Raw genomic sequence first — 26,092 nt, forward strand, 5'->3', positions numbered from 1 at the left:
TGGAAACAGACCCTTCGGACCAACCCGTCCATGCTGACCACATATCCCAAACCAATCTAGTCCCACCTGCCAGCACCCAGCCCATATCCCTCCAAACCCTTCCTATTCATATACCCATCCAAATGCCTCTTAAATGTTGCAATTGTACCAGCCTCCACCACGTCCGCTGGCAGCTCATTCCATACACGTACCACCCTCTGCGTGAAAACGTTGCCCTTTAGGTCTCTTTTATATCTTTCCACTCTCACCTTAAACCTATGCCCTCTAGTTCTGGACTCCCCGACCCCAGGGAAAAGACTTTGCCTATTTATCCTATCCATGCCCCTCATAATTTTGTAAACCTCTATAAGGTCACCCCTCAGCCTCTGGCACTCCAGGGAAAACAGCCACAGCCTGTTCAGCCTTTCCCTGTAGCTCAGATCTTCCAACCCTGGCAACATCCTTGCAAATCTTTTCTGAACCCTTTCAAGTTTCACAACATCTTTCCGATAGGAAGGAGACCAGAATTGCATGCAATATTCCAACAGTGCCCTAACCAATGTCCTGTACAGCCGCAACATGATGTCCCAACTCCTGTACTCAATACTCTGACCAATAAAGGAAAGCATACCAAACGCCTTCTTCACTATCCTATCTACCTGCGACTTCACTTTCAAGGAGCTATGAACCTGCACTCCAAGGTCTCTTTGTTCAGCAACACTCACTACGACTTTACCATTAAGTGTAAAAGTCCTGCTAAGATTTGCTTTCCCAAAATGCAGCACCTCGCATTTATCTGAATTAAACTCCATCTGCCACTTCTCAGCCCATTGGCCCATCTGGTCAAGATCCTGTTGTAATCTGAGGTAACCCCCTTCGCTGTCCACTACACCTCTAATTTTGGTGTCATCTGCAAACTTACTAACTGTACCTCTTATGCTCACATCCAAATCATTTATGTAAATGACAAAAAGTAGAGGGCCCAGCACCGATCCTCTTGGCACTCCACTGGTCACAGGCCTCCAGTCTGAAAAACAACCCTCCACTACCACCCTCTGTCTTCTACCTTTGAGCCAGTTCTGTATCCAAATGGCTAGTTCTCCCTGTATTCCATGAGATCTAACCTTGCTAATCAGTCTCCCATGGGGAACCTTGTCGAACACCTTACTGAAGTTCATATAGATCACATCTACTGCTCTGCCCTCATCAATCTTCTTTGTTACTTCTTCAAAAAACTGAATCAAGTTTGTGAGACATCATTTCCCACGCACAAAGCCATGTTGATTATCCCAAATCAGTCCTTGCCTTTCCAAATACATGTACATCCTGTCCCTCAGGATTTCCTCCAACAACTTGCCCACCACTGAGGTCAGGCTCACTGGTCTATAGTTCCCTGGCTTGTCTTTACCGCCCTTCTTAAACTGTGGCAACACATTTGCCAACCCCCAGTCTTCCGGCACTTCACCTGTGACTATCGATGATATAAATATCTCAGCAAGAGGCCCAGCAATCACTTCTCTGGCTTCCCATAGAGTTCTCGGGTACACCTGATCACGTCCTGGGGAGTTATCCACCTTTAACCGTTTCAAGACATCCAGCACTACCTCCTCTGTAGTCTGGACATTTTGATCGAAGACACCTACATTTGGTTTTGGAATTGTCCTTTTGGTGGAGTATGTGGTTTGTTATGATAAGGCCATTGTGAACACACTTTGTCAGCAGGAAAGCACTATTTGCATGGACATTTTCCATGCCATTTTTCCCAATGGTTCCTCTCCAAACAGTGTAGTCATGGCCGACCCAAGCATTGAAATTCCACAAAGGATGATCTTTTCTTTTTTGGGATGGCAGTGGGGTCTTTGTTGAGATTTCAAATAGAACTTCCCCTGAAATCTTCATTGAATCAATGGTTGGTGCATTAGTCCCAATGACTGTACAATTGAGGAGTTCTGGCGATACATTCAAGATCCTACTCTGAATGGAAAATTCCCCATGGGTAAGCCGGTCATGATATGCCTTTCATTTCCAGTAGGTAGTATATTGTATGTTTCTTCCTTCAGCCACTTCTCCCCAGGAGGGTGGATCTAGCTGAGGGCATTAATGCTAATTGGAGAGTTGATAACTCACATTATATGATTGCAGGGTCATCTTAGCTGGTTAGTCCAGAGATCATCCATAAATGTTCTAACATTCCAAGTTACAAGATTGAATTGTTGTTTCTTTGACCACAAAGATCACGTTCTAATTGGGTGTGGTTCCTCAGACAGGAGAAAGAGAGCAGCCTTTTTTTAGGGGCATTTTCTAGACCCTTTCCTACCTGGAGTGCACAGGCAGAGTCCTGAGGGGGAACTGCTTAATTATTGACATTACTATCCAAGACTGTTCTATCCCAATGCAGATGTCCAACAACCTTCAAGTATCTTTTTCTGAGTATACATTCTTTTAAAAAGGGACACCAGCTACACAGCTCTGCCCCCATTGACTATCTTCCATTACCAGAGGGCATTAACATTGGTATGTACCTGCTCGTGAATTTGCTTAACATTAAGTTGTTTAATCAAAGACCAAATTTTGGTGATGTGTTGAGCAATGATGACAGAGATTGTAGCTTTCTTCCACTTTCACAGCTGACGAGTCACAGTTTTCCTTTGCTTAAGTTGCCATTGAGGACTTTTCAGAGGCCACTTAGTCTGACCACTGCCGCTGTGAGGTGGTCCAACCAGGAGCATGGAGATTGCTGAAGTAATTATCCATTAACTCAAGGAATATACATTCCTCTCCATCATGTCAAAGTGTCAATCTACCACTGGGGACAAACCTCTGAACTAGTGGCGTGATTTGAATCAATACCCCTTCAAAGGCTAAATCCTGAATCGAGCTCCTTTAGATCACTCAGTTACATTATCACAAGGGCTAAATCTAATAAGGCCCCTGCTGTCTGTGAAAATTGACAGTTTATAATATTCTGTGTCACAGAATACTTACAGTGCAGGTGGAGGCCATTCAGCCCTCTGAGTCTACATCCACCTCTGAAGTGCATCCTACTCAGACCTACCTTATCCCCATAAACCCACATTTACCATGCTGACCCACTTAGCCTGCACATCCCTGGAAACTATGGGGCAACTTAGCACAGCCAATCCGCCTAACCTGCACATTTTTGGACTATGGGAGGAAACCAGAGCATCCAGCAGAAAACCACACAGACACAGGGAGTATGTGCAAACTCCACACAGACAGTTTGTCAAGGCTGGAGTCGAACCTAGGTTCCTGGTGCTGCGATACAGCTAACCATTGTGCCACCCTGCTGCTTGTGCCCTTTGGCAGTTGGCTTCTTTTAATTGCTTTCGTGAGCTGTTAATGCAGATCCCATAAATTACATTAATCTTGACCTTTACCAAACACCAAGAAACTGCCGAAAGCTTTCACAAGATTCACTCTGTACAAAAAAAGTGCCAACTTGTGTAATGGATGCTGAGAACATTAAACTTTGTTTCATTTGCTTTGGTCTGCAGAATACCCTCCATTTTGATGCATTGTTGTTCAGTATAATTCCACTTAAACTCATAAGATATTAAAGCCCAGATATTACTGTTTTGCGATAATTGTGTATAATAATTCACATTATATTCTGTAGTTAAATGATTTTGTTGAGATCTTCACCCATCTGATACAAATGATTATCAGTGATGTGATGTAGGAACCTAGAAACTGCTAAAGGGAAAAGTAGCAAGATTACCTATTTTACCCTCTACCATCCTGGCAGTCATGATACATGATAATTGGTACTGAGGGAATGAATCATAACAATCAATCTTTATCAAGTAGTTCACAATATAAAAAAAACCCATCAATTTCCTTCCAACTGTGATACACTTACTACATCTTGACCCAACTCACTCGTATCTGAACACATTAAGTGTCTGTAGAGTAAGATCACAACAGTCATTTCTCCATTAATGTGATCGCTGGCTCAAATTCTTCAGTGACAATTAGGTAACTACATTCTTTTCAAATGACATACATTTGATTTATTTCTAACCAAGTATTGTTTCTTTGCCTCTTATTCATCTGTATTTGTAGATTGTAATAAGCAGACTGCAGTTGTGGAGGGAACAGTTTGTTTAATTATTCTCATAGCTTTGAACTATAAAGGCATATAACAGAAACGTAAACTATGAAACAATGTTAAGTACCAGATCCTAACTGATACCTGTGGCTCACTATCTATAAGCAAAGCTATTTATATTCTGTGAAATACAGATCAAATGCTATACAGTTTCTGTGCTAAAATAGTTTTATTATGCATGAAATGTATACTTAAGTTTAAAGTTAGACTTTTTGTTACTTTGTGGAACACTTCATAGTAGAATTGGATGCAGGGGTGCAATCAGGTCTGAAATTAGGTAAATCAACTGTTCCTTGGCATTGGTCTTTATTTATCCAGGCAAAAGTGAGGACTGCAGATGCTGGAGATCAGAGTTTAGATTAGAGTGGTGCTGGAAAAGCACAGCAGGCTAGGCAGCATCCGTGGATCAGGAAAATCGTCGTTTTGGGCAAAAGCCCTTCATCATTCCTGTTTATGGTTAAATTTTAATTTAGAAGCATTTCAAAGGTGGGGGTGGGGGGGGGGGGGGGGTGGGGGAGAAGATGGTAAAGATGAGCTGATACAAATCTGTTAGTTCATGAACCATTGCAAAGACACGTTTAGTGTGATCATGTAAACTACAGTAGATTAGCTGGGCATTACCACATTATTGCTTATGGGAGCTTGCTATAGAAGAATTGGTTACTGCACTTCTTAAATTATAACAGTGATTACACTTCAGAAGAACTTCATTACCTGTAAATGTTTTGAGATGTCTGGTGGTCATGAAAAGCACAAAAAAATGCAACTTTTTCTTTCCTAGTTGTGCAATTAACATTATGATTCAGTGATATTCACTCAGGAATGGAAGACCTCCTCAAGAGCAGTCATCATAGCTGTTTGTAGGAAAACATTTGCGTATCCACAAAAATCTTTGAAAGTATTGACCAACTTCCCAGGAACCATTGCAATTATTGACATGCTTCCACAGATTTCCTCAATTAAAATTGTTTTCCTTTGTTAATTCTTTTTTGGCAATGAGTAACAACAAAGCATACCAATAAGTTAAAACAAAGAAACTTAATGAAATTTGCAAAAGCAGGTTATGGGACAGGAAGAGCAGGAACAACCTTTTGAGGATGACCCAGAGAACAGTGGGGAGAAGGAAACCCTCTCCTGGTGTGCGGCTGAGTGCCACTATGTCGATGCTACAACCTGATTGACACTCAGCTTCAGTCAATGAGAGCTGGGTGCAGCATATCATCATGGGCTGTAAAATAGTCATTGGTTGTAGTGCCAGCAATGTTTTGAATTGTTGGGGAAAACAGCAGTCACTACACATTTTCTTTGTGTTTGCTTTTGCTGACTGTAAGTAAGAACTCTCATTTAGAAATGTCTAATTACTTCCCTGTATGTGATATTCCCTGACTGGACAATGAGAAGATGCACGTCTACATAGGGTATTGGGGGCACAATAGTGGTGACAGGAGAGAGTGTTCAGGCAGGATATAGATAAGGATGGGTGCACTGTGTGGCCTGGTAGTTAAACAGCGGCTAAGAAGATAGAGATGGTTTGGATCTGTGAGGGTGTATCAGCCATGCTAATTATACGTCACGAGCAACATGGCTTTGTGGCTGCCAGTGCCGTTACTTTGTCAGTGCAGGTGAATGCTGGACTGCCCTTGTCTGGGTGCACAGTTGCCTTTTCTAGATGGCATGGGCACTAGGGTTGCTGATCTTTCAGCGAACATTCATGGAGCTTGTAATAAAATGAGGCCAGAATTGGTGCGATGGATTCCATACGGTTGGGCTAAGCAATTAATGAGATGCATTTGGTAAGATGTAGTGAGAAAACCCACTAGGCCTCAGGATGAAAAACTCTCAAAAAAAAAGCTTGGACACAATGACACTTAACTATAAAATTGTAAAAATTCAGGCCAGTTAGTCTGAAAGAGTAGTCTGCACAATAGTCTGATGATATCCTGTGGGAGCAATACAATGCTGCAATAACCACTTAAGTGAAGCTGACAGTGAATTTTGGATAAATTGCTTCATCTATAACGTCATTAGGCACAATGCCGTACTGCGATAAGATAAGAAATTCTGCACAAAATACCTGTTGCCAGGCAGCCACTAACCAGCAGTTCCAAGAAATAAGTCAAAAGACCAGTTATAGGCTCAGAAATGTCCAGACTTGTACAACTATTTACCTTTAATACATTTTGGAGCAGCAGCCAATTCAATAAAATATTCTTTCCTTTAAAAGCTAAGGAACGGCATGTATTGATTTTATTTTCTTGGTCAATTTTCTACCTTTAGTTTTATTAAACAGAAAAATGTGGAGAGCACACACGTAAAATCCTGACATGTGCTGTCGGGTCTACGTGAAGGTCACATATTATATTTGAAATACCTTGACCATATGTGGGCGGCACGGTGGCACAGTGGTTAGCACTGCTGCCTCACAGCGCCAGAGACCGGGTTCAATTCCCGCCTCAGGCGACTGACTGTGTGGAGTTTGCACGTTCTCCCCGTGTCTGCATGGGTTTCCTCCGGGTGCTCCGGTTTCCTCCCACAGTCCAAAGATGTGCAGGGTCAGGTGAATTGGCCATACTAAATTGCCCGTAGTGTTAGGTTATGGGTAAATGTATGGGTGGGTTTCGCGTCGGTGTGGACTTGTTGGGCCGAAGGGCCTGTTTCCACACTGTAATCTAATCATATAGAACCTGATGATTTCAGTGCTACTTGCAGAATAGAAGTTACGCATGTAAGTAATCATCAGATTTGAGTAATGTACATATGAGATATAATGTTTTGTACATTTTTATCTAAAGGCAATATAAGACTACTCAATTCCAGCTTTGACTTTCTTTCTAATCTCTTCCCCAAGACTGTTAATAAATGTTATAAGAGCAGCCTAACATTTCCTGTATCTATAAACTCCTCTCATCCTTTGAGACCTCTGAGCATTTTCACTCTTAGTCTTTTGTGCATTCTTAACTAAATTTGCCCTTTCATTAGCAGCTGTTTAAGCCTTTATCTCCAGAAGGCTCTCCCTCAGCTTCTTTATGTCTCTCCTTTCTTTTATGGTGCTCCTTAAACCTCACCAAGCTTTGGGTCACTTCTCATGCTTTCTGTCTTTATGTTGTCTCCGTATTAAAATTGTCCAATTAGGCTCCTGTAAAGTATTTTTACACAGGTTACTACAATAAAGATTCACTATAAATGCAAGCTATTGCTGATGAATTGCTAACAATGAAAATTGAACACCACTGTTGGGTAAGTATGGAATGAGCCGCCAGAAAAAGTGGTGGAGGCTGGTACAATAGAAACATTTCAAAGGCATCTGGATGGGTATATGAATAGGAAGGGTTTAGAGGGATATGGGCCAGGTGCTGGCAGAAGCGTCTAGATGGGTTGGGATATCTGGTCGGCATGGAGGAGTTGGACCAAAGGGTCTGTTTCCGCGCTGTACATCTCTATGACTCTATGACTCTAAATGGGATTGATGGAGCGAATAGCCTTCTTGTCTGTATTCTCTCATGCTGTCATGTAAAGTATCTTCGGTTGGATACTTGGAGGGAGGATTTTTAACGTCATGATGCAAGGCGAGTTGGAGACTGGAGCTTGCAAAAAAAGGCAATAAGGGTAACTGGTGTTTAGTGGTTTATTAACCCAGCCACTGCTTTTACATCTGAATTCCAGATTTCATGGCCAACTACATCTTGTTATGGAAAGCAAGTGCCTCTTGCACATAATCTCTAATGGTTTATCCTTTAGCTCTATCCTCTATAATTAGAGTCATCAGTGACCTGCCACAAGTATAAACCATCGAGTGGTTGGTGACCAGAGACAAACATGATGTGGTGATCAGTGATCTACTGAAATGCCTAAAGGTAACAATGGGTGGAGAGAAAAAAAATGACATGGGGGAAAACTGTTCTGGTGAAAGGGGATTTACCACTTTAATAAGAACATTACTATTTTAAGAAGACAAGGCAGTCAGTCAGCATTACGGAATATATAAATTGACAAACAGTCAATAGCAATCTTAAGAACAGCAACAAGATGAAAGCAGCACACCAGAAGAAAACCTCCACCTCAGAGGTGATAAGAGATACACAGAGAGCATTATGGGCCAGGAAAAGAGTTCTGGGAACAGACAGATACCTGAGAGGAGTCCCTGTGGGAGAAATTGGGAACTGGTGGAGTTGTGTTAGGAAACCCTGAGGGCAAGACGGAAAATGTTCACATTAAAGGTGGAAAAGTTTAGCTATGAAGAGAAGAAGTGAAAGGGATATCAGGATCATGTACATTGCAAATGAGTTTTACCAGACATGGCTTTAGTAGATAAAACAAGTTATAAATTGGAGAAAGGCCAACTTTGACGATATTAGGCAAGAACTTTCAAAAGTTGATTGGAGGCAGATGTTCGCAGGTAAAGGGACGACTGGAAAATGGGAAGCCTTCAGAAATGAGATAACAAGAATCCAGCGAAAGTATATTCCTGTCAGGGTGAAAGGGAAGGCTGGTAGGTATAGGGAATGCTGGATGACTAAAGAAATTGAGGGTTTGGTTAAGAAAAAGAAGGAAGCATATGCCAGATACAGTCAGGATAGATCGAGTGAATCCTTAGAAGAGTATAAAAAAAGTAGGAGTATACTTAAGAGGGAAATCAGGAGGGCAAAACAGGGACATGAGATAACTTTGGCAAATAGAATTAAGGAGAATCAAAAGGGGTTTTATAAATGTATTAAGGACAAAAGGGTAACTAGGGAGAGAATAGGGCCCCTCAAAGAGCAGCAAGGTGGCCTTTGTGTGGAGCCACAGAAAATGGGGGAGATACTAAATGAATATTTTGCATCAGTATTTACTGTGGAAAAGGATATGGAAGATATAGACTGCAGGGAAATAGATGGTGATATCTTGCAAAATGTCCAGATTACAGAGTAGGAAGTGCTGGATGTCTTGGAACGCATCAAGGTGGATAGATCTCCAGGAATGGATCAGGTGTACCCGAGAATTCTGTGGGAAGCTAGAGAAGTGATTGCTGGGCCTCTTGCTGAGATATTTGTATCATCGATAGTCACAGGTGAGGTGCTGGAAGACTGGAAGTTGGCAAACATGGTGCCACTGTTTAAGAAGGGCAGTAAAGACAAGCCAGGGAACTATAGACCAGTGAGCCTGACCTCGGTGGTGGGCAAGTTGTTGGAGGAAATCCTGAGGGACAGGATGTATATGTATTTGGAAAGGCAAGGACTGATTCGGAATAGTCAACTTGGCTTTGTGCGTGGGAAATGATGTCTCACAAACTTGAGTCAGTTTTTTGATGAAGTAACAAAGAAGATTGATAAGGGCAGAGCAGTAGATGTGATCTATATGGACTTCAGTAAGGCGTCCGACAAGGTTTCCCATGGGAGACTGATTAGCAAGGTTAGATCTCATGGAATACAGGGAGAACTAGCCATTTGGATACAGAACTGGCTCAAAGGTAGAAGACAGAGGGTGGTGGTGAAGGGTTGTTTTTCGGACTGGAGGCCTGTGACCAGTGGAGTGCCACAAGGATCGGTGCTGGGCCCTCTACTTTTTGTCATTTACATAAATGATTTGGATGCGAGAATAAGAGCTACAGTTAGTAAGTTTGCAGAAGACACCAAAATTGGAGGTGTAGTGGACAGTGAAGAGGGTTACTTCAGATTACAACAGGATCTTGACCAGATGGGCCAATGGGCTGAGAAGTGGCAGATGGAGTTTAATTCAGATAAATGCGAAGTGCTGCATTTTGGGAAAGCAAACTTTGGCAGGACTTTTACACTTAATGGTAAGGTTGTAGGGAGTGTTGCTGAACAAAGAGACCTTGGAGTGCAGGTTCATAGCTCCTTGAACGTGAAGTCGCAGGTAGATAGGATAGTGAAGAAGGCGTTTGGTATGCTTTCCTTTATTGGTCAGAGTATTGAGTACCGGAGTTGGGACATCATGTTGCGGCTGTACAGGACATTGGTTAGGGCACTGTTGGAATATTGCATGCAATTCTGGTCTCCTTCCTATCGGAAAGATGTTGTGAAACTTGAAAGGGTTCAGAAAAGATTTGCAAGGATGTTGCCAGGGTTGAAAGATCTGAGCTACAGGGAGAGGCTGAACAGGCTGTGGCTGTTTTCCCTGGAGCGTCAGAGGCTGAGGGGTGACCTTATAGAGGTTTACAAAATTATGAGGGGCATGGATAGGATAAATAGGCAAAGTCTTTTCCCTGGGGCCGGGGAATCCAGAACTAGAGGGCATAGGTTTAAGGTGAGAGGGGAAAGATATCAAAAGACCTAAAGGGCAACGTTTTCACGCAGAGTGTGGTAAGTGTATGGAATGAGCTGCCAGAGGATGTGGTGGAGGCTGGTATAATTGCAACATTTAAGAGGCATTTGGATGGGTATATGAATAGGAAGGGTTTGGAGGGTAAAGAGCCGAGTGCTGGCAGGTGGGACTAGATTGGGTTGGGATATCTGGTCGGCATGGACGGGTTGGACCGAAGGGTCTGTTTCAATGCTGTACATCTCTATGACTCTATGACTCTAAGTGCCAGAAAAATAATGTATATTCAGGTTGGAAAACTTCAGGATTTTATTTAAGGGGACAAATTTCAAAGATATGAACGGGTCTAGCAGATGAAGAACATTTGGGTAAGACTCTTGGAAGATCATAATATGGATAATTTGAACCATGATTTTAGTCAGAAGATTTATTAAGGTCCAACCACAGACGTTTATTTATAAAAGTTGTGCAAAGAGACATGCATTGTCTTTTGGGCTGTGAAAGGCAGAAAATGTTCACTTTGCACATGAAGTGGTAGGAAACCTCCATTTCAGCTCTAAAAGATGGGGGGAAAGCCCAGTAAACAGTATGATGTGCAGTATTAAGATTTAATACCTCCTAAAGCAGGAAACAAGTAATGCAGTACAGTTTTGCTAGTTAATTAAAATGTGATTCAAAGGATTTCATATGATACTGCCAAAGTATAGTATTTAGAAACTTGTGAAGAAAATACTGCAAAATTGTTATGACAGATTTCAAACATTTGGAGAAAATTTAAAATAAGAGAAATGAAACAGCATTGATTTAATACAAGGATGTATGCTTGAAGACAGCATATTATAAGCAGCAATGGAACATGATAGATTTAAACCAACTATAAAGGAATAAGAATAAATAAACATATTAAGAAAAAAAAGGAGAAATAATACACCAAAAATAAACATAATGTCAGAGAATGTCCAGATTCAGTGTAGGATTAAATATCTATTGAAGAGATCACTTTTTAAAATACAAAATTGCTTACAATTTAAATACTAAAATTAAGCTGAACAAGTTAATACTTTGGGGTTCAAAGAGAAGTATTTTGGACTCAGAACATTAATCGCTCTTTCTCTCTCTCTGTCTGGAGCTACCAGACCAATGAGTTTCTCTAGTACTCTTTCCTTAAAAATTTAGATTTTCATCATTAGAAATTTTGTCATACTAAGTTGGTCTTAAAGCCAATGTAATTAGAAATCTCCAATGTGCCACTGCTTTCGAAACTTCTGGCAAATACTTTAATCTGAGAGCAACTGAAGTTCTCAGATTAGCAAGATTTCACAGAAGAGTCCAGCTTCTCGGATAATCCATAATTAATTTCATTAAAGATCTCCAAAGACTCATAGAAATATGTGATTACTGGGCCATGATTCAAAGGAAAGAAGGACATCTGTCATGATTGTCAGTTGGCCTGAATCAAGTCAAGGAGGATCGTCTTTGGTCAGGGTTTTCTGGCACAGTAAGTCAAGAATAGCATTCGATACCAGTCCTCGAACCTGGGCACACTTGGTCATTCACTTGGAGGGATCAGAAACACGATGTTCCCCACCTGAATGGTAAACAGGTATTAGAGGAACACACTGCAGGTGACCCCACTCTCTCTTCAACACACACACACTCTCTCTCCCATACATACACATACTTTCTCTCTCCCTGTACCCCCCCAACACACACACACATGCACACACACATACACAGACATGCAGACACACACACACACACTCTCTCTCGCTCTCTCCCATACATACATACACTTTCTCTCTTCCCCGCATCCTCCCCACCCCACACACACACACTCTCTCTCTCCCATACACACATGCACGCATACACACATACACTGTTATACAAACACACTCACACATTCACACAGACCCTCTCTCATGTATACACACATTCACACACACACTCAATAGACCCTCTCATACATACACTCTCTTTCACACACAAACATCCACTCACATTCACATACACGCACTCTGTCATTTGCACATACCCCCTCACACTTGCACATATTCTCCCTCAAGTACACACACACGCACATGCACACACTCACTCAAGCACATACACATACCCACACACTTAATACCTCACACAAACACTCACACTCTGTCACACACACTCACATACACACACACATTCTCCCACACATACTCTCTCTCTCACACACACATTCTCTCCCTCTCTCTCATACACACACAGACACATACACTCTCTCTCTATCTCCCCCCCAACACACACACTCTCTCTATCTTCCCCACACAGACACATGCACACACAAACCCTCTCTCTCTATCTTCACCCCTCCCCCCCACCACACACACACACACACACACACACAGACCCACACATATGTCAATGGTGTGGATTTGCATTTGCAAATACATTCTGTTTTGTTCAAAAAGCACACAGTTTGTAGACACTCAGTCAATGTGACATTTATAAATTCCTACTTTGGAAATGAAACCAGTCTGACTCCAGGTTAAGACACAGACAGACTCTAAACAAAACCTTATGCCTAAGGTACATTGTCTGACTGAGCATTCGCCTCTTTTATGCTGATAAAACCTTACGTTATCTTGGAGCAGTGACTTGAAAGAAATTCTGGTATTTGCATATTAATGAATTGAAGCTTGCACCTCCATTCTAACTGATTAAAGATTTAATAGCTATCTTAGATGTGTTCAATTCATTTGCATCAGTTGTAGAACCCTTGGATGTTTTACTTGTAAATTCTGTGCCGAAGACCCCCCCTCTCTCACTAACATCTGAAGAATGAGCGAGGCTCTGAAAGTTTGTGTTTTCAAATAAACTATAACTATAACACAGTGTTATGTGATTTTTGTTGGGTACTGATCTCATAGCATCACAGAGATCAACAGAACAGAAAAAGGCTATTCAGCCCATCATATCTGCGCCAGTCAAAAACAAACACCTAACTATTTTAATCCCATTTTCCAGCACTTGGCCCATAACCTTGTATGCCTTGGTATTGCCAGTGTATAACTAAATACTTCTTAAACGTTATGAGGTGACTCTGCCACCCTTACAGGCAATGAGTTCTAGATTCCTACAACTCACTGGGGGAAAAGGTTTTTCCTTACCTCTTCTGTCCCTTACCTTAAATCTATGCCCCTTGATCATTGATCTCTCCAACAAGGGGAAATGTTTCTTCCTGTTTACCCTATTGATGTCCCTCATAATTTCATTCATCTCAATTTTGACTGCTCTCAATCTGAAATTCTCAAGCCCAGGGAAATCCTGGTAAATCTCGCCTGCACCCTCTCCAGTGCTATCACATCCCTGTTATAATGTGACTCTCGGCTCTGGTCCAAAGCTCAGATAGCTTTTTGCTTTTAGAGCAGTTGTCGACCTTTTCCAGCCTCCTAATGTCAAGATATGAATGTAGACGCAAAAGTGAAGATGGTTGATTATGAACAACACACATAGTTTTCACCCAGTTACATGTGCTGCATTCTAGTGTAACTTATATTATTCTTATACCTCTGACAGCTATTCCCCCTTCGCTATGTGGACGTTTATCTTTGTAGGCAGTGGCTTCTGGTTCTTCTACTGTGTAATCTGCTCTGATAGGATAGTTACATTTCTCCTGAATCAAGCACAAAATCAAGAGGATCTTCACTTACGTAGACAAGTTCTGTCCCTTCTGGATTGTCTGGATTAGTTAGTTCCCTTAGGAATGTCTCAGGTGTCTTCTCCTATAGTAGGATCTCATGAAATGAAAATATCTTTTCTAATGTTCATGGATGTTGTACTGTATCGACCTCTTTATGTGTGACCACATGTATTTTTGCTATTATGAAACTATGTCCTACTTCTGCACATTTTCTTGAAGTGAACTGTAGTTTTCCAAATGTTACATTCATTAGTGATGGCTGTACATTTTCTGTGCCCTTGATGCCTTATTGTTCCATAACACTGACATTAATTCTGAGGATTAGATGTTTGGCCTGATTTATGTAAAGTTTGTTTTACACCTCTTTAGAGTGTCTATACCTTATGATCTTAAGCTAAAAGAAGCTGTTGCCCTCTTGAGGTAATGTTTGTCTTCTCCTTTCATAATTTGTCTGAGTATTCCTGGCTTTGGCTTCTAGCAAAATGGAAGAGCTCTCTCCAACATAATTCTCATTTAGACTGTAAGAAATATGCCAAGGTTTCATGAAGACTTCAACAACAATTTTTTTTTCTCACAGCTTCTAAGATAAAAGCTCAATGTTCACAGTTTTGTACTGACAGGAAGATAAGAAAAGGGTGAGGCTAGTTGGGCCTTTCAGCCTGTTTCACCATTCAAGATGATCAGTATCCCGTTCCTCTTTTGACCCCATATCCTTTGATCCCTTTAGCCCTAAGAACCATAATACCTAACTTCATCTTGAAAACATTCCATGTTTTATTTAAAAACAACCCAGAAATTGCTAGAACAAAATCTGCAGGTTTGGCAGTATCTGTGGAGAGAAAGTAGCGTTAATGTTTCTGGTTCAGCGACCCTTCTTCAGAATCAATCTTTAGTTTTGTTAATCTGCAGAAGTCATTGATGAAATTATCTGTAGATTCTCCTGAATATTTTGACTGTTAATTGTGTCATTCAAAATTGGACCCAGTGAATATCTTGCTCAGTTTTATTCAATGCTGTATCACAAGAGCTTCAGTCATGAGATGTGGGTGTTTCTGGTTTGGCCAGCATTTATTGCTCTGTCTAATTGTCCTGGAGAAGCTGGCAGTGAGCTATCTTCTTCAACTGCTGCAGTCTTTGGTGCCCAGTGCAACCTTGTGTACTGTGTGGTCTTTCTCTGATACTGAATCTGTTGAGAAGAATTATAACATTTCAAATTTCTTCTCAATCTCGTTTGTAACCGTAATTAAATCTGTATCATTTCAATATTGTTGAACATTACTCTGTTCTCTAGGCTTAAACTTTTGTGAAATAACTCCACAGAGGCTTGTATCCTGTCACCAAGTCCCCCTTTGTTTACATGTGGAAGGTTATTGACTTTGATCCAGGTCTCTCGGAGCCAGCTCTCAGAGTGAACAGAATGTTTGACACTCCTGTTTATATCTGTCATCCAGGGCTCCCTGACTGGATCAGGTTAACAGCCTCAATCACAAAACTCATATTCTATGAGGTCCATCTGGCTGACCTCTTTATAATCACTATATTTGTATTCACCAATGCTGTTTTAAATTGAATTACCGTGAAGTTTTTAGACCATGTGCAACAGCAATGTTGCAGTTTTTCCCTCATTTGCCAGTCTTTTTTAAAATCTGTATTTCTGTTACACTAGATTGAATTCTTCAAGAAAGCTTTAAATTGAATTACTAGCTGTTCTGTACTAACGCACTTCTTATAAGTTTTTAAAATCCATTTCTTCTTTGTTTACTCTTCACTACACAGTGAGGTATTCTGGATGCAGATCACGGGGGCCATGTCTATGTTGGTCAATCATGTTCTTCCTCAGCATCTACAGTTACTTGCTGAAGCTATTGCGCCATCTGAATGACCAGTGAAGGGGGACTGACTGCAGCACAATGTCAGCTTTCCAAATTGCTGAATTTGACATTGTGTTCTGTGCACACAATCATTCCATTGACATTATAGATGAAGACTCAAACTGGTATCGCCACACAGAACTCCTGGATGATGGTTGAATAAAGGTTGCCTATCAGCAGGTGGCCTTTTGTACCATCACTGCTGCTAACTTCAGCATTATTGAGATGCCCAGCTCAATTTGCAGGTACCAAAGCTATGTAGCAAATTGGCTTTGACCCGCATCTGACCCCTAAGTGCCTTCACTCTATATGCATATGAAATGGGTGATACAATGTCCAATGTTCCTGTGTTTTGTGAATGACAGCTTCATGTTTTAATTGCTACAATATTGTGATGTCCAGCAAACTTGGATGCCACAATTTCTGCCATCAAACTGACGCAACCTTTACTCACCCTGAATGTTGGTCCTGCTATTTTCTATTCGCACTCCACATTGAGAGAAGTATAGCTGATAATATAGTTTCCACTGGACATCTTCAGCACCAGACCTTGCCTAGATCATTGCAGCTTACTTATTCCCTATACCCTGCATATGCCCTATTGTCTGACCTTCCTGAACAGCCCATGTTGACTCCTCTTTCCATTATGGAGCCCCATCACATTGAACTTCATCCACAAATGTCCTGGCCCTGAACCCTGAACCCCGACATTATACTTTGAGAATGCCAACACTACTTCTTTACTCTTCCCTTGTGATGGTCACAGGGAAGGTCACAGTCAATAAGCATACCCTCCATGGCCTACCAAGCCCTCTGATGCTGTTCTGAACTACCCCCATTCAACTTGAGTTTCCCCCATCACCATTTTTATTCCCACCACTATAAATGCCTCTGCTTTCAACCAGGCACAGTCTTGATTTCTCTACGCCTTCTTCCCCGACAGTGCCTCTCCCCTGAACCGTCCAGAAATATTGACGGATAGACACCGGGATGGTTTTTGCCATATATTGACTTCAACAATCAGCCACTAGACTGACTGACCAGACTCTTGGCCATTGTGCTTGCCACTCCATGACATGTGATTGTTCTGACTGCTTGTGCTGGTCCTATACGAACATCCCACAGACTGTACTGGGAGAGATCACTGACCACATCAAACACCATGAACTGTGTGCCCCTGACTGATTGCATCTGGAACTGCTGATTGGCAGTGGCCCTGTCTTGACTACACTGAAGATCATGGCCCACCAGCTTCTGACATGGCTGTTTTGCACAGTGTGTTTGCTGCATAGGTTGGTATTGCATGCTCTGTGTTAGAGTGTGTCTTTGTGTGCTGTAGATCAAGTGGTCCTCCTTGCCCCACCCCACCCTCCAAGGACAGTTCAATGCTGAGATGCATAGCAAGCAGCCTGCCTGTGTATCTGCAGAAGTAGCCCCTTAAAACTGGAGTAGTTGGCTCTGGCTGAAATGCCAATGTGCTAACAGGCATAGCACAGCATGGGAAGGCATTGTGGATGGTCTGAGGGTCTTCTGGATTTCTTTTCATGGTGGGGGTCAGACCTGCAACCCATAACCATGCAGCATTTGCCTAAATGTCCACTGTTAGTACCATGTGATATTTGCCACCTCTACCGATAGTGGGGATTGGTTGTTCTTTGTTTTATCTTGGGTTGACCTAAAGATTAGAGGATTCACCCAGTAGATTCTCTGTAGAAGAAGCACTGTTCTTAGCAAGTTTGCTTGGTGCCAGCATAGACTGGATAGGAAGGACTTTTGTTCTTTATTTTCGAATTTATTTTTATTTCTGTATTTTCTAATTTATTCCGACGATTTGTAATGCTGGATATTTTATTTCTTTATTTTTCTAATTCTTTCCTAAAAACATGTACTGAAGAATCTGTACCTAAAATGGTGCTATAAGTGGCAAATTGTAAATTTTTCACTGTACTCATTTGAGTCTATGTGACAATAAAGCTAATTCATTCAGAATGTCATTCCTTCAGTCCCTTCAATTCCAATGTGTTCCTCCCTTGCTTGTAGAGGTCAGTTTCTGAAACCCTGGGGAACCTATCCACTTACTCTTGTTTAACTATCTCTTAATAAGTGCTAACATATTTGGAATGAATAACCTGCCTTTACCAATGGGTCCGCACACACATTTGAAGACACCACATTTGAAGTTAGATGCTGATAAGTTGGAGTCCAATTTTCAACAATCTTTCAATTTCAAAAAAACCCCTTCAAACTAAGCAAGTTAAAATCCCTACTGTAACCTGACTGTATTGTACCTTGTATGATTTACCATACAATTACCACAAAGTTGGATTAACATGTGTAAGGGTGTAATATGTACATTTTCCTTACTTTAGTATATCTCCATGCTGTGAATGCAAATCCAAAAAAAATACGCACTGAGCCAAAACACACAACCTTCCTGTGCCTTCCTAATGCAAGAGCTACTGTACATCCTACGAGTGGGGACAAATTTGCATACCACATACTTTTAAACAATCCTTTATAAAATTGTTTTGAATACTTATGTTGAGATTATATAGAGCTGAATATGTGTTCCGTCACTGATGTTTGTTTCTTCACAATTAAGCAATTTCTTTTTTTTATAAAACTTAGAAATATTATAAAAGAAAGGGAAATACTGAATAATGTATTTTTCTCTTTCATTTTTAGAAAGTCCAACACCCACATGCGTGTTCAGCCTGTGGTGGATTTGCATTTGTTCCATGCTCAGTGTGCCACGGGAGCAAGATGTCAGTGTTTCGAAACTGCTTCACCGATTCCTTTAAGTCCCTCAAGTGTACTTCTTGCAATGAAAATGGATTGCAGCATTGCACATTCTGCAAAACGAATTCCATACCATCAACAAGAATAACACCAGAGTAATGTTTGTCATGGCTTAACAATAAATGGACTTATAAAAAGTGTGCTTCTCGATCTTATTTCTAGTGCACCAACATGTTGGTTGTTAAAAGTCCCAAATACCATTCTCCGCTTAGTTGGAAGTGCAACATGAATGTTCCATTCCTGAAATTAAATTTGACGTGATCCTAGAATAAAGTGGGCCAACTCTAGCTTCTCCTGTTGTTTTCTCATTCCACAAAATGTTAAAAGGCACCATTGGTGACCACAAGTTCTATTGAGTGAAGCCAGCAGAATGATGGAAGTATATATACAGATAAAGCAAAGAAACTATAAATAACATGTAATGTATGACACAATATAAAAATGTGAGTAAAAATATTTCAGTTAGCTGTGACAAGTAGAATGAAGTAAAATATAAACTAAAAATATACTGTTTGCAAAATACAAGTTTCTATTTCTTTCAGTTGACTTGTACTTTTTGAAAATTTGTGAAAGAAATTCTTTCAATCTGACAAGAACGGCTTGGCTTCTCTTAAGTTTTTTAAAAAAATAATATCTAAACCTAGCCACGTATTGGTTTGCACACAACACCTACATTTGGCAGATATATTAAATCCTTAATACTTGGGTATACCTTACAGTCAGGAAAATAAATATTCAGTTGGTGTTAGAAGAATCTAATGCATTGTTTGAGGGCGTAAAGGACAACTTGGATCAATAACATTTTCATTTTGACGTATGAACTCATGCCTTGACATTACACTGCATTGCTTATATAATAGCAGTACTAAAATGTATTGAATGAAATTTCTCTCGCCACTACTTTTACACAGATTGTAATCTATGCCCACACTGCTGAATGGACTAATGCTTCTGGCATATGATATGTGAATCATTTGTTTGCCAATGTTACACAAAGTAATTTTATGCCTTGCCCTTTTTAGATCTAACTTTGAATTGTGTACACAATTATAATTAATCATATTGTATGAAGAAAGCTGTTGCTTTTTATGAAGCCAATTAATTCTATTGACTTCTGCTTTAAGCCTAATGATTAGCTAAATGCAATGTTTGATTATTTAATACAAGCCACTTTCATTATTACCAAGATATTTAAATGCTTTCAGGTCAGCAGTGGTGGCTGTCTCAAATGTTCCTGTGCTTTTTACAACTTGACATGATTTTGCTAATATTTTAAAGTACTGTTTAGAGAAGTAAATAAAATAAGATAAAGAAAATGTTCATATGTTATTTGTCGAACATGACTTCTTACAAAAAGAACAATTCATTAGCAAAAGGTATAATTTTAAACCAAATTGCTGGGTGATTTAAATTGTGTAAGTTTTGCACATAACCTTATGGGTTTCCCAAGCATTAAGTAGGTTAAAATCACCTCATGAGCCTTCACATTGCCAGAATAAATTGCTTCTGCTAAACAAAATCAGACAAAAGTCCTGAGCAATCATTTTATACGATAAAGCGTTGCCTAAGCAGTATTATAGACTGGAAAAATGCGACAGGAAGGATCCCACACTTATTACAGATTCCTTCAATTTTCCTGCCATTCATTTCACATTGAAAAAATCCCAGCAAGTTCTCTTACTGATGTTCCTTTCTGACCTCCACTGAGACAATGCATAATGAATGGGAGGAAACATGAAGATTTATCCCAATGTGTTATAATCTCTATTTTAGAATAGAATGATTTTGTTAAATGAATTGTGGAGTAAGTAGCTCAGAAAGCTTGTCATGAGAGGGAAAAGATATAAAAGAGACCTATGGGGCAACTTTTTCACACAGAGGGTGGTACGTGTATGGAATGAATTGCCAGAGGAAGTGGTGGAGTCTGGTACAATTGCAACATTTAAAAGGCATTTGGATGGGTATCTATGACTATGTAGAAGATCAACTATATGGATTAATTTTAAATGTGGACAATTCATGCCTGTTGCTGTAAAGCTTGTGTTTAATGAAAGTTAAGACTATCCCCCAGTAATTCAAGGAAGCCAAACAAAGTGAAGTTAGCTGTTCCATTTACACTGTAGAAAATAGCAATAATGTCATCATGTGATGCTCAATGTGATTTCCATTAAGTTGTTATAATATTACATTAGTAAATATAATTTGGTTAACTTCCGATAGAACACAGCTTATTAAGTTACCACAAAAGTGTTCAGTAAAAAAAAGGCCATAAGTTTCTAATCCCTAAATAATTGAACCAATTTAAGCATTTAGGCAGCTCAGCTTGCTTTTAATTATTTAGATTCCCTGCTCAAGATCGGCAAGACCTGGCATTTTACTGGCATCCAGGCAAGTCTATTGAGGTATGGCAAATATTGGAAGGAAGCAACATTTAATGAGCTTCCTCTTTGCAATTTGTGTTTCCTTTTGTACCTATTATCGAACTCAATACTTCCTTCAAAATAAAACTTGATATTGAACTCAATACTTCCTTTACAGTAAAATTTAACATTAATTATGAACATGTGAACATTTAAGACATGAGCAGAATTAGACCATTTTGCCCCTTATGCCTTTTTCCCCATTTATTGAGATTATGCCTGGTTTGTTTCTGTTTCAAATTCCACCTTCCTATGACACCAACTTCTGAGGCAGAATTCCAAAGATGCATAATCCTCTGAGAGAAAAAAAACGAATCTCCGCTCTGCACCGAAAAAAAAGATCCTAAATTTGAAACAGTCCCTCCAAGTTCTGGACAGACCCATATCCTTTCCATATCTATGTTGTCAAAACCATTCACCACCTTACTTCAATCAAGTCACTTCACACTCTTCTAACTTCCAGTGGAAATAAGCCTAGCCTGTTGAGCTTGTAAGACAACACATTCATTCCACGTATTGATCTAGTAAACCTCTTTTAAACCACCTCCAATGCATTTCCTTTCTTACAGAAGGAGGGAAAAACTTCAGACCCTATCTGAATCTCACACCGTATCCAAATCTCATTAATATCCTATACTTCAAAAGATTAACATCCTTACTTTTATGTTCAGTTCCTCCAGTAATAAAGGATAGCATTCCATTCGCATTCCTGATTACACACTGCATTGTATTCTGTGGTTATTGCATCAGAACACCGAAATCCCTCTTCACCTAGGAAATCTGTAGTTTGTCCATTTAACTAATTGAATTCTTATTTTTCTCACCAAAATGAACAACTTCTCATTTTCCCACATTTTACACCATCTGACAGATTTATGCTCACTCATTTAACCGATCTATATCCATCTGCGACTTATGTTTTCTTCACATCATGGTTTCCCACCTGTCTTGTCTTATTCTAGTCTGAAGGTTGACCATGGTCCTACATGTTAAGTGAGGGGTTGCAGGATGCTGTGGAGACAGCAGTCTGGGAGATGGGCCAATTTTCCTTCAATGAGACCTTCAAGGGAAGGACTGAATTGGATGTAAGAGCAGATAGTAGTGGCGCATGAGTAGGGGAGGTGGTATACCCAGTGAGTGAGCAGGAAGAGCAGAGAGCAGAGAGCAGAGAGGGTTAGTAGTTAGAGAGGATGAGCTGGGTGACAGCTACTCAGTGGAAACTATACATATAACAGTGAGAAGTGTACCCATGATCCTTGAAGAAAGTGTAGGGTTAGAGTGGATGTAAGAGAGGATGGTGGCACCTAGCCTGGTGGAACACAGAAGATCATTAATCCTCCTCCTGCATTACTATACATTTTACTTGTGCTGACCTTGGTTCCTAACTCAATCCAGGCTGGCTGGGACTGGTAGCATAAACTCCTTTGCTTGGCAGCAGGATACAGTACTGTCCCCCTCTCTACCATCCTGTCCACCAGCACGTCCAAGTCCCTGTGGATGAACCAAGGAGTTAGCTTGCTTGTCTCAGCCAGTTCCTTGGGAATAGTGTGAAGGGCAGTTCATGCCTTGCAGGATGTGGAGTTTGTCTTTGCTTGAACTGTCTAACGATTATTAGTAGAGATGCACCAATATAGCTTAATCCCTAAGATTCACTGCAAGGCTCCTTTGACAACACCTTTCAAATGCATGACTTCTATCACCTTGAAGGACAAGGCTGGCAGATGCATTAGAACAACACTGCCTGCAAGTTCTCCACCAAGTCATACAGCACCCTGACTTAGAACTGTATCATCATTCCTTCATTGTTGCTGGGTCTCCTTCCTAACAAAGTTTGGGTGTACCCATATCCTAAGGACTGCATTGGATCAAGAAGGCAGCTTACTACCATCTTTTCAAGGGCAATTAGAGAAGAGCAATAAATGTTAGCCCAGCTAGCAATGTCCACATCCCATGAATGAATAAAAAAGTGCACTGTTCGCAGATAAAAACTAAAGTTATTGCGTGGATGCATTGTTTCAGGAGGCAGTCACACCTGGCAAATTCAGTCAGTGATCAGGGACAACAGGGTGTGATTGCAAGTGAGGGTAGAAGGATCCTGAGCTCAGGAGTGGAGGAGCCTCAGCTTTTGTCCTTGTCCAACAGGTACGCGGTGCTCGCTCCCTGTGTAGATGAGGAAAAGGGCTGCAAGGAGGATGAACCAGTTGACCACAGCACCATGGTGCAGAAGGCCATTCAAGAGGGGGGAGCAAAAAGACAAGAAGTTGCTATAGGGGATTCTATAATTAAGGGGACATATAGCATCCTTTGCAAGCTGGATTGGGAGTCCCACATGGTGTGTTGCCTGCCCAGTGTCAGAGTGTCTGACCGGCTTGAAAAGATGTTGGAGTGGGAGGGAGAGGATCCAGTTTTTGTGGTGCACATTGGGAAGGTTAGGAAGGAGGACTTATTTGGGGATTATCAAGCACTAGGAACAAAATTAAGGAACAAGTTCTCGAGGGTCATAATCTCCGGATTACTGCCAGAGTCACGTGCAAATTGGCTTAGGGATAAAAAAATTAGGGAAGTAAACACATGGCTAAGGATGTGGTGTGAGAAATAGGGGCTCCATTTCATGGGGCATTGGTGTCAGTTTTGGAACCGGGGGATCGGTACTGATGGGACGGTCCCCACCTGAACCGATCTCGAACCAATGTTCTAGCGAAAAGAATAAATGGGTGGTCGCTAGGACTTTAAACGAGTGAGTCGGGGGAAGGGAAAGGGAAAAGGACGAATAATGGTAAATAAAATGGCAAGCAGCAGGTAGCATGTGTGCGGGAGGGTTTATGTTCAAGGCCGACTATGAAAGAAGTAAAATGGAAGGATAACTCAGGAGATTTTATTAGAGATGTTGGAAATCATGAGGGTAAGAAAGCTAGGCACGTTACCTGAATGCTTGTAGCATCCGTAACAAGATTGATGAGTTAACAACACAAATCATCACAAATGAATATGATTTAGTAGCCATTACAGAGACATGGTTACAGGATGGTCACGACTGGGAATTAAATATCCAGGGGTATCTGACTATTCAAAAGGACATACTGGAATGTAAGTGAAGTGGTGTAGCTTTGATATTCAAAGACAACATCAGGGTGGTGCTCAGAGATGATATAGGTTCAATGGAGAATAAGGTTGAATCCATTTGGATAGAAATAAGAAATTCTAAGAAAAAAACACCACTGATTGGCATAGTCTATAAGCTACCAAATTATAACATCACATTGGCAATTATCATGGTGATTTTTAATGTACATTGCATGGTCGAACCATCTCAGTCAGGGTAGCCTTGATGAGGAGTTTGTTGAGTGTATCTGCGAAAGTTTTCTTGAACAGTATGTAATGGAACCGATGAGGAAGCAAGCTATCCTAGATCTGGTCCTGTGTAATGAGACACGAATAATTAATGACCTCACAGTCAGGGATCCTCTTGGAAGGAATGATCACAGTATGGTTAAATCTAAAATACAGCTGGATAGTGTGAAGATAAAATCCAATATCAGTGTGCTGTGCTTAAACAAGGGAGACTACAATAGAATGAGGGAGGACTTGGCTAAAGTAGACTGGAAACAAAGATTTTATGGTGGGAAAGTTGACAAGCAGTGGAGGACTTTCAAAGCAATTTTTCAAAGTGCTCAGTAGAAGTATATTCCAGTGAAAAGGAAGGACTGTAAGAAAAGGGATAATCTGCCATGGATGTCTAAAGAAATAAGGGAGGCTATCAAATTGAAAGAGAAGGCTTACAAAGTGGTCAAAAACAGGATGAAACTAGAAGATTGGGAAAACTTTAAAGGTCAACAGAAAGCCACAAAAAGAGCCATAAAGAAAAGTAAAATAGGTGAGAAAACACTAGCACGAATATAAAGACAGATAGCAAAAGCTTCTATAAGTATTTAAAACGAAGAAGAGGGCGAAAGTAAATGTTAGGTAAAAACAAGGACAGCAGATGCTTGAAACCAGAGTCTAGATTAGAGTGGTGCTGGAAAAGCACAGCAGGTCAGGCAGCATCCGAGGAGCAGGAAAATCGATGTTTCAGGCAAAAGCCCTTCATCAGGAATAGACGCAGGGAGCCTGCAGAGTGGAGAGATTAATGAGAGGAGGGTGGGGGTGGGGAGAAAGTAGCATAGGGTACAATAGGTGAATGGGGGTGGGGATGGAGGTGATAGGTCAGAGAGGAGGGTGGAGCGGAGAGGTGGGAAGGGAGATAGGCAGGTAGTACAGGTCATGGGGACGGTGCTGAGCTGGAAGGTGGAACTGGGGTAAGGTGGGGGAAGGGGAAATGAGGAAAATGGTGAAATCCGCATTGATGCCCTGGGGTTGAAGTGTTCTGAGGCGGAAGATGAGACTTTCTTCCTCCAGGCATTGGGTGGTGAGGGAGCGGCAGTGGAGGAGGCCCAGGACCTCCATGTCCTCGGCAGAGTTGGAGGGGGAGTTGAAATGTTGGGCCACAGGGCGGTGTTGTTGATTGGTGCGGGTGTCCTGGAGATGTTCCCTAAAGCACTCTGCTAGGAGGCGTCCAGTCTCCCCAATGTAGAGGAGACCGCATCAGGAGCAACGGATACAATAGATGATATTAGTGGATGTGCAGGTAAAACTTTGATGGATGTGGAAGGCTCCTTTGGGGCCTTGGATGGCGGTGAGGGAGGAGGTGTGGGCGCAGGTTTTGCATTTCCTGCAGTGGCAGGTGAGGGTGCCAGGATGGGAGGGTGGGTTGTTGGGGTGGCCGGTGGCGTGGACCTGACCAGGTAGTCATGGAGGGAACGGTCTTTGCGGAAGGTGGAAAGGGGTGGGGAGGGAAATATATCCCTGGTGGTGGGGTCCATTTGGAGGTGGCGGAAATGTCGTCGGATGATGTGGTTTATGCGAAGGTTGGTAGGGTGGAAGGTAAATGTTGGTCCTTTAGAGGATGAGAAGGGGCAGTTAG

The 26,092-nt window shown here is 41.2% G+C and overlaps 1 protein-coding gene across 3 annotated transcripts in view; it reads left to right on the plus strand.

Moving 5' to 3' along the window:
• grxcr1a (glutaredoxin and cysteine rich domain containing 1 a) overlaps positions 1-20,018 on the plus strand; it is a 102,320-nt gene extending 82,302 nt beyond the window's left edge. For 2 of the 3 annotated variants that reach the window (XM_043692026.2, XM_087990551.1), the window contains one exon: positions 18,599-20,018. In XM_043692026.2, coding sequence (XP_043547961.1) covers positions 18,599-18,811 — 213 coding nt within the window. In that variant the 3' untranslated portion in view covers positions 18,812-20,018. The remainder of the gene's footprint in view (positions 1-18,598) is intronic. The other variant, XR_015758154.1, reaches the window with a different exon arrangement.
• The last annotated feature ends 6,074 nt before the right edge of the window (positions 20,019-26,092 follow it).

This window comes from Chiloscyllium plagiosum, unplaced genomic scaffold (assembly GCF_037043375.1).
Source record: "Chiloscyllium plagiosum isolate Xiang-an unplaced genomic scaffold, Cpla_swu_hap1 HiC_scaffold_1, whole genome shotgun sequence".
NCBI classification, from domain to species: Eukaryota; Metazoa; Chordata; class Chondrichthyes; order Orectolobiformes; family Hemiscylliidae; genus Chiloscyllium; species Chiloscyllium plagiosum.